The 9,713-nt window shown below is 45.7% G+C and overlaps 1 protein-coding gene across 3 annotated transcripts in view; it reads right to left on the reverse strand.

The window, feature by feature from the left end:
• The window catches only part of CARMIL3 (capping protein regulator and myosin 1 linker 3), a 67,527-nt gene that overhangs the window by 55,099 nt on the left and 2,715 nt on the right, over window positions 1–9,713 (reverse strand). For 2 of the 3 annotated variants that reach the window (XM_026719561.2, XM_087917361.1), the window contains exon 1: window positions 4,613–4,693. The exons of the other annotated variant lie outside the window; for it this stretch is intronic. In XM_026719561.2, coding sequence (XP_026575346.2) covers window positions 4,613–4,652 — 40 coding nt within the window. In that variant the 5' untranslated portion in view covers window positions 4,653–4,693. Of the gene's footprint in view, window positions 1–4,612; window positions 4,694–9,713 lie in introns of those variants that run through there. 3 annotated transcript variants of the gene reach the window in all.

Here is a 9,713-nt window from a genome sequence, read left to right on the forward strand (position 1 = left end):
ACACTTTGGAAAACTCCAGTGTGGATTAAACTCAACCAGAGAACTCAGAAAGGTTTTGGGATTTCAGCAAATTTTTAAGAAATACACAAGGAATGAGAGTTTATTAAATGTTTGCTGATTTGGAGAGAGAGAAGGATAGATTTTGAACCAGAGTGACTCCTGGGAAGTTTTGTGCAAGAATAAAGTTAGAATTGACACACTGGAGGGGACAGTGAGGGAAAACCTCAAGGAAGTGTCTAATTTTCTCTGTCTTGAAGGAAGTTTTATGAAAGATGGGGAAAAGCCTGGGAAAATGTGAAGTATGGGAAGATCTGGTCAAAAGAAGTGAGCAGCACGGGGTATGTTGTGGAAAAAGGAACATTTAATAGTCTAGGTAAGTATTTTTCTACCTTTGCAACTTGAAAATGGGAGGATTTCAACTCTCAGAATTCCCCAGCCATTCTGGGAGTTGAAATCCACCCATCTTCAAGATGCAAGCTTGAAAAAACATGGGTTTATTTTCTGCAAACTTGACTACCTGGACTTGAGAATCAGGCAAGGAACACAAAATTATATTGAATGAAGAGAGACGATAAGCCCCCTCAAAAGAAGATTAAAATGAATGAGTGACAGTGAAAATGGATGTTGTTGGAGGCACAGTCCCTCAGAGAGAAGGAAGAGGATGGAAGGTGTGAGGGAGGGAGAGGAAAGAGTGAGAGAGAGAGAGGTAGGGAATGGAAGGAAGGAAGGAACAAAGGAAAGAAGCAGGGAGGGAGGGAATGGAAGGAAGAAAGGAGGGAGGGGGAGGGAAGGAAGGAAGCAAGGAAGGAAAGAATGAGGGAGGGAGGAAAGGAATGAAAAAAGGAAGGGAGGGATGGAGGGAGGAAGGAAGGAAAGGAGAGGTAGGTAAATGGAGAGGTAGGTAGGGAATGGAAGGAAGGAGGGAGGGGAGGGAGGGAAGGAATGAATAAAGGGAGGGAGGGATGGGGGAAGGAAGGTGGAAGGAAGGAAGGAAAGGAGGAGATAGCGAATTAAAACGGAAGGAAGGAAAGGACGGAGAGAGGGAGGTAGGGAATGTATGGAAGGAAAGGAGGGAGAGAGGGAGGGAGGTAAGGAATGGAGAAGGAAAGGAGGGAAGGAAAGGAGGGAGAGAGGAAGGGAATGAATGGAAGGAAGGAGGTAGAGAGGGAGGTAGGGAATGGATAGAAGGAAGGAAGGAAAGGAGGTAGAGAGGGAGGGAGGGAATGGATCGAAGGAAGGAAAGGAGGGAGAGGAGGTAGGCAATGGAGAAGGAAAGGAGGGAAGGAAGGAAAGGAGAGAGAGAGGGTGGTGGTGGTAAGGAATGAATGGAAGGAAAGAAGGAAAGGAGGGAGAGAGGGAATGGATAGAAGGAAGAAAAGGAAGGCGAGGGGAGGAAGGGAATGGAAGGAAAGAATCGTGGTCCCTCCCAATTGTGGTCGTAAGACAAGGATTACCTGTATTATGGTGAGGCTGTAGGTAGGTGGGGTCATCCCAGCTACCCGTTTACCAGCTTCGACTTTGCAATTTCCTCTCTGCCCTGCCCATACCACATTGCAGACTGGGGCAAGTAGGGCGGCTATACCACTTCCTTCCTCTCCTCCACGGACACCCCAAAGGGCCTAGTTAGCCCCACCTTTTGAAAGGAAGTGCTTCCTTTGCACACTTGTGCGTGTGCATGTGTTCCTGGCAGAAAAACTAGGAACAGAAAATAACAGAATAACAGAGCTGGAAGGGACCTTGGAGGTCCTCTAGTCCAACCCCCTGCACAAGCAGGAGACCCTATCCCATTTCAGACAAGTGGCTGTCCGGTCTCTTCTTAAAATCGCTCAGTGATGAAGCACCCACAACTTCTGGTGGCAAGCAGTTCCACTGGTTAATTGTTCTAAGCGTTAGGAAATTCCTCCTTAGTTCTAGGTTGCTTCTCTCCTTGATGAGTTTCCATCTGTTGCTTCTTGTCCTGCCTTGTTTCGGTGCTTTGGAGAATAGCTTGACTTCCTCTTCTCTGTGACAGGCCCTCAAATATTGGAACACTGCTATCATGTCACCCCTCGTCCTTCTTTTCATTAAACTAAACATACCCAGTTCCTGCCACTGTTGTTGTTGTTTGTCATTTAATGACCCTGTAATCCTTTTGCGGGGTGGAGTCTGGCCAACCGGATGGAGCTGAGTGCTTACTGGCCGGATGCCCTTCCTATTGCCAGTGCAGAGTTTTTGCAGCAGCAGATATGCTCTCGTTGCGCCCAGAGAGAGAAATATTGGGAGACTGCTATCATGTCACCCCTAGTCCTTCTTTTCATGAAACTAGACACCCCCAATTCCAACAACCAATGTCCTATCTTCGTGACTCTTCTTCGCACTCTTTCTCAAGTCTCTCTCTCTCTCAAAAAAATTTTTTTTTTATATTGTGCCAACCAAAACTGGATACAATACTCCAAGCGTGGTCTTATCCGGGCATCATAACGTGCTATTAACACATTGTGTGATCTTGAGTCACGTGTGTGTGTGTGTGTAAGGGGGAGGGAAATTAACCTGAAAGTACACCATGTAGTAACTGTGAACACTGCCCACCTCCCTCCTGTTTTTTATGAAGATGGCATTCTTCTTGGCTGCCAGGAGTTAACAAGGAGAAGAGAGCCTCTAAGCATGTACGGAGAGCTGCTTTGCCTTTTTGGTAGGGCTGAAAGGTTTGTAAGCAGGACACAGCTCTCTAAATGAGGCTGTGGCCTAACTTGTAAAGGAAGGTGCCACGGAAAAAGACAGGAGGCCAAGTATGTCGGCACATAGGCCCACACACGCTGATTTTAACTTTCCCTATCTTTTCCCCATGCAACTATCTAGAATAGCGTGTCTCAAGATTGTAGTCACTAGAAGAAGGGTGGCTTCAACTCCCAGAATTCCTCAGTCAGCATGTCTGACTAGAGAATTCTGGGTGTTGAAGTCCACCCATCTTAAGTGGCTGAACCTTCATGCTGCCTGGGGAATTCTGGGAGTTGAAGTCCACCCCTCTTCAGGTGTCCACAAGTTTCAAAAAACCCATCTAGAACCTACAAGGATTCTCTTACACACACCCTTTTATAAGATTAAAAGCTGTGGCAGATGCCAACAAGTCAGCCCAGCCGGGAATTATGGACCTTATTATTCAATGCCAAGATGAAGCATCCTGCCTCTTTGAAAACCTAAGCAGGGTAGGGCAATATATTTTGGCACAGACCAAAAAGGATATCATGAAACACACGCTCACCGAGAGACCCAACCTCCCAGAGTCCCCGCCATCATCCACAGCTGAGCCAAGAAGGGGAACAAACCTTCTATTTGAGAAAAATCCTCACCAGACCGCCTCTCTCCAACGGGGGTCTCTCTAACCCTAATCTCGGCCCCCAATGCAGCCCCCCTAATTGAGGGCCTTAATCTGCACAATCTGAGTTTTTTTCCACAACAGCCCAAAGTCCTAAAGCTTAGAGGACGAAACACAGTTTGGCCAAAACGTGTTGGGTGAGGTTTGGTTAGCTGCCGACGATGATACCACCTTCCTCCACCCCCGTATTATATGAATGTAACTCATGCCTGGATAACTAGTATGGGTGTATATCAGGAAGGGAAGAATTAAGCACCCTGGACAGTGGGAAAAAGGAATAGATTGGGAATTTATTCCTGGGGGAAAAATTAACGGGGGGATTTTATTTTATTTTTTTTGCAAGAGGAGAGGGTTTTGAAGTATGCAAGAAGAAGATTTGGGCATTTCTGTATATTATTTATTGAATTTTATCTGCCATCGATCAGGTAGCAAATGACTCTTTTATGGTGATTGATTGGTGCCCGGGAGGCAGAATCTGTACCCATCCTGCTTCCCCTGCAACCGAAGGAATTGAGGGTCTCTTGATGGGGGGGACAGAGAGGCCCTTGCCCCCTCCCCTCCTGGATTGAAACATGACCCCAGGCTGATCGGAACAAGAGAGGGAGCTGAAATGGGGCTAGTCCTTATGATTTTCAGGAATTCAAGACCAGGGTTTCGGGATTGGGGGAGGTTTTCCCTCCTGCCGTGGCAAAGGCGGCAAGCCCCCCCACCCGACAGACATGTGGGATGGAAGGGGAACACAGAACCAAAAGTGAAAGGGACAGGGGGAGTGGGACTTTGGGGGTCTCCGGTGGGGACAGCCCCCTGTCGTGGGCTGGGATGGGGCAGAAGGGAAGCCAAGCAGTGGGGGTGATGGGGAACGGGGGGAGAAGGGGGATGCTTGGGGGGAGAAATCAGTGGGGAAAAAGCAGACAGACTCTGGGGGTGGGGGAAGAGAGAAAGAGACGCATCCTGAGACCCTTCCTCACTAGGGCAGCCTCATCCGAAGGGGGCTGTGGGGCAGAAGGATGGGTGGAAAGGGCCAGCATCCCCCCACCCACATTTGGGCTGGCGGATGAGAGGGGGGTCTCTCTTGGAAGGAGACAACGGTCTTTTCCTTGGTTGCGGGGGTCTTCCTTTGCTCAGCACCTTGCTCGGGGACGATGCAACGAGCCGGGGCAGGAATGCTGCGGGCGCGGGGAGGATGCCCTTCTCACCCCCTCCCTCCCCTTCTCTCCCCCACCCCCCCACCCCACGGGAGTGGGTGGGGGTCCCTACCTTGCAGCTCGCGAGCAACCTCCCACCCGGCGCGGGCCATCTCAGCTGCGGCAAGAGCCGGCACATGCCTGGGCTGGGGCGGCGGTGGGAGCAACGGAGGATGCGCATTCGCCTTCTTCTCATCCCACCCCCCACACCTTTTTCTTCCCCTCCACGGGCACCGGCTGCTGGGTGGTGGAGAGCAGACGACCCCCTCTCTCCCGACGCCCCCTTCCCCGCCCCAGACTCCTCCCCCTCACCAGATTTCTCCTCTCCGGAGGCTTTAAAACCCTCCCCCATTAGGAACCTTTGAGGGGGAACTTCCCCCTCTTGTGGAAAGCACTGACCCCCTCCCCTCCGGAGAAAGGGCTCTCTGGTATAGCCCCCCCGCAGTCTTCCCGCTTTCCCTGGGAGGGTCAAGCCCTGGTTTGAATGGGGCAGAGATGGCAAAGGGAGGGGCGTCCTCTTTTCTCCTCCTGCCCCCCGTCTCCCCAGAGAGACACAGGCTTAAATTTGGGGAAGGGTCCTTCCGGGTCCCCAGGCTGACTCCCCACCCTCCTGCCACTTTCATTGCGAGGGTCAAATCCTGGTTTGAACAAGGGCAGAGATTGCAAAGGGGGGCGTCCCCCCAGACACACGCTTAGATTTGGGGGCACTCTTTCTCGTTATCCTGCAGGACCTCCCTGTCCGTCCGTCCCCTCCCAATTGGCTCTCGGAGGCCAGAATAAGCGCCCTGCGTGCCTCCCAGCAAATTCTCCCGGGGCGACCAAGATGGAAAGCAAACCGCGGTTGCTTAGAAGCAAAATAGTAAGCCGTCCCTCCATTCCTCCGTCCTCTGGTTTCCCCACACAAATCACAAGCCAAAGTTGGCTTCACAGCCTGGAAATCTCGGTTTGTCGGGTCAACAGGTGAGTTTCCCTAAGACCTGCCAACTGTAACTAGCCGACCTGTTGGGCACTCTTGACAGGCGCACTGCGAATTCATCAGCCCGGAAATAAATCGGATTGCACTCAGCTGGAGGATGCAAAGAGCTGCCCTGCATTGTGTTTTGTTTTTAAATTCATTTATGATTAAAATTACTTGCAGATCAAAATGATCCAGATCCAGAAGTTGTGAATGCTTCAACACTGGAAGTTTTTAAAAAGATGTTGCACAACTGTTTGTCTTAAGTGGTGTAGGGTTTCCTGCCTAAGCAAGGGGTTTGGACTAGAAGACCTCTAAGGTCCCTTCCAACTCTGCTATTCTATTCTGTTCTGTTCTGTTCCCTATTTTCTATTCTGTTCTGTTCTATTCTGTTCTGTTCCGTTCCATATTTTCTGTTCTGTTCTGTTCTATTCTGTTCCATTCCATATTTTCTATTCTATTCTGTTCTGTTCTGTTCCATTCCATATTTTCTATTCTGTTCTGTTCTATTCTATTCTGTTCTGTTCCATTCCATATTTTCTATTCGATTCGATTCTGTTCTGTCCTGTTCTGGTTCCATTCCATATTTTCTATTCTATTCTATTCTGTTCTGTTCCATTCCATATTTTCTATTCTATTCTATTCTATTCTATTCTATATTCTGTTCTATTCCATTCCATATATTTTTTCTTTTCTATTCTTTTCCATTCCATATAATTTTTTTATTTTATTTTCGATTCCATTCCATATTCTATTTTCTATTCTATTCTGTTCTGTTCTATTCCTTAGATGATTTAAAGTTACTTGCAGGTCAATATCATCCTTTCTCGTGGCTTGGAAGAGGCTGGCTTGTGAAAAAGGAAACACAAAGCCCCATCACAAGTAACCAAACCAACGTTGACAGTTCAACCAGGATCTCGTGGCTCAACTGACAGCTTTGCAGCCAAATCAGGGTTACTCCAAATCAGCCATTTTAAAACGGGTGGACTTCAACTCCCAGAATTCCCCAGCCAGCTTTTTCAAACTTTAGGAAAGGTGAAATGGATCCCGTCCTTCTTATCAAAGGATCGTTAGAAAATTCTTTATGAGAGGATAAAACAAATTTGTAATTAGAAGATAAAAACCGATTCGACAATTGTCATTGGCCGACTTTTGAGTAGTTTTGGGTGGGTTAATACAGGCTGTCCTTGACTTACGACCACAATTGAGAGGAAAAAATTCCTGTTGCTAAGCGAGACAAGTTGTTTTGAGGCGAGCTTCACTTACATTGCTATCCAAGGTATCCCAGGAAGTCCTCGACTTACAAACCACAATGGACAAGCCCCAAATATATCTGGCTTAAAGGAGAACGTTGTGAAGGGAGTTTTGCTCCATTTTACAACTTTGTTGTAAAATTTTACATTTTACAACACTGTTGTTCAGTGAATTGCTGCAAGTCGTTAAGTCAGTCACATGGTTTGTTCCATGAATCTGGCTTCCCCATGCACTGGGCTTGGACGAAACTTGCAAAAGGGGATCGATCATGTGAGCCCCTTCCACCACCACCACCCCCGGGATGTTGCGACCGTCATAAATACGAGTCAAGCTGCCAAGCATCCGAATTTTGATCCCGTGTCCATGAAGATGCTACGAGGGTCTTTAAAGTGTGAAGAATCACCGCCGTAAGTCACTTTTTACAGGGCCATTGTAACTTCAAATGGTCACCGAGCGAAGTGTTGTAAGTCGAGGATTAGCTGTAAAGAGGGGAAAAAAAACCTAGGAGATTGGTAGAATATTGCTGGTCGTTGCTTTTTTTAAATCCGTTTTTTCTTTCCTTTTCCTGTCTGCCAGACATAGAACAGACTTTGGGGCGATTTTGCAAAACTGAAAAGGAGCCAATAGAAAACCAGAAAAAAAGAGAGAAGTAGCTTTGAAAAACGGGGCCCAATCCACTTCCTCATTTTCGCTTCCCAAAATTGCTATGAACAGAATTGGACAAGCTTAATATTTAACAATAATGATGATGCGATATGAAACTAAACAAATAAAACGAACAGGTAACTATGGTCATGTTTGTATTGAGATGTGAAACCTGGAACCATACTGCTTGCCAAATGAGGTTTTTTTTATTTAAAATAAAATAAAATGAAAACAGGGAGAAAATTGAATAATGGAATCACTAGGTATGTTTAACTGATACGATGGTAGGCATTTGGAAAGAGTTTTGAAAGGTTGAAAATAAGCATTGAAGGATTATGAATTATATGTGAATATATGCATTGAGAGATATGATTGGTATTATTAATTTTGCCTATACTAAAATGTATGATTATTGATGCCACACTGTTGATATATAAGATAAGATAAATTTATTGTCATTGTACTCAGAAACCCGAGAACAACTAAATAAGGTGCTCTTTCACAACATACAACTGAACAACACCAAAAGACATATACAAATAACAATATAAAACAAATTAAAACAAATAACAATTAAAAACTCTACAACCAGGACATATATATGTTAAGACCACCAGATTCATAACTCTGCATTTAACCTGATCATAGCACTTGGGTAAAAGCTATGTTTAAATCTACTTGTCCTGGCTTTCAGCACTCTATATCGTCTTCCTGATGGTAGGATCTCAAATGCAGATTGAAATAAAAACATTGAAAAAAAAAAAGCAAAAACTAAATTGCTACGAACAATTTCACGGTTACCAGCAAACTTTATAAATTGAAGACCAATTCCCCCCCGCCTTTTTTTAAAAAGGCGCCAAGCCCGTTAGAAAGTCGGGAGGTTAAAAATACTTCCTTAACGATACACTTAGTCCTCGACTTACATTTCACTTAGTGACCGTTCGAAGTCACAACTTATGACCAACGCAGCTCCACCGCAATCTCGTGACTTACATTCATACTCTTAGCAACTGACTCATATTTATGACAGTCGCAGTGTCCCGGGGTCGCGCGATTCCCTCCCTTTTTGCGGCCTTCAGACAAGCAAAGTTCCAAAGGGGGGGGAACCAGACTCACTTAAGGACCATGTGACTAATTTCAACGACTGCAGTGATTCACTTAACAAAGGGGGCAAGGAAAGTCATAAAACGGGACCAAACTCATGAAGTTCTAATTTAGCAAGATAAATCATTCTGGTCGTAAGTTGAGGACTAGCTGGAATACACTGGACAGCATGATCAATGTTTACTGGACACCTGGAGGCTAATATCGTCCATCAACCGGAGAGGTTTTAATCTGGATCGGTATGCAGAGAGGGATGGGGTGGATTGGATGACCTCGCCGCATCCCTTTCAGGATTCTACAACTCTATGGCACTTTTGGAAAAGGAGGGGCTGGATCTATCTCCCCCTTTTCACCTCACCCCCCTGGAGAGTTTCGAGGGGAACTAAAACCACCATCCAACCTGTTTTTAACCACATTTTTTAAAAAATTACCTCATTAAAACTGACACCGAGTTTGCCAATTTTGGAGGAAGATTACAAAATAAGGATTTTTTTCTTCTTCTTTTAAACGGTTTCATTGAAGGGCCCCAAGATTGAAGAGAGACTTAATCCAAGATTTAAATCTTGGATTTACAAGCCGTGAATAGAAACTCCATTGTGAATTAATTAAAAAAAAAAAAAACTCTGCGCATGTTCAGGGAACAGCGGCTTTTCTTGAAACTTCAAAAGCCAGAAATGTGCCAGGAAGGAATACAAGGGTGTGCTTCAAATGGGGTGGGGGGACGAATAGCAGTAGAATCGGTAAGAGAAAGAGTCTGGATTGCTACAGCTTTTTTTCTCCATTTGTGAAGATGTGTGTGTTTTGTGCGTGACTTCCTGTTGTTGGGGCTTGGTTGCCTCTTTTCTTGCACAACTACTTCCTTTCCATCTGTAAGTGAATTCTGGGCTTCTGAAAAGAGACACTTATTTTTAGTCCTCAGCTTACAACCACAATTGAGCCCAAAATGTCTGTTGCTAAGGAAGACATGGCCTCATTTTACCAGGTTTCTGGCCACCATTGTTCGGTGAATCGCTGCAGTTAAATTAGTAACATGGTTCCTTCTTGCTATCTCTTTTCCTTCCTTCCTCCCTTTTTCTTCCTTCCCTCCATTTTTCTTTTATTTATTTATTTCTTCTTTCTACCTCTCCTTCCTTCCTCTCTCCATTTTTTCTTTTGTCTGTTTATTTCTTTTCTTCCTTCATTCCCCTTTTCCTTTCTTCATCCTTTTTTCTTTCCA

This window comes from Pseudonaja textilis, chromosome Z (assembly GCF_049901715.1).
Source record: "Pseudonaja textilis isolate UNSWEBS1 chromosome Z, rPseTex1.2, whole genome shotgun sequence".
NCBI classification, from domain to species: domain Eukaryota; kingdom Metazoa; phylum Chordata; class Lepidosauria; order Squamata; family Elapidae; genus Pseudonaja; species Pseudonaja textilis.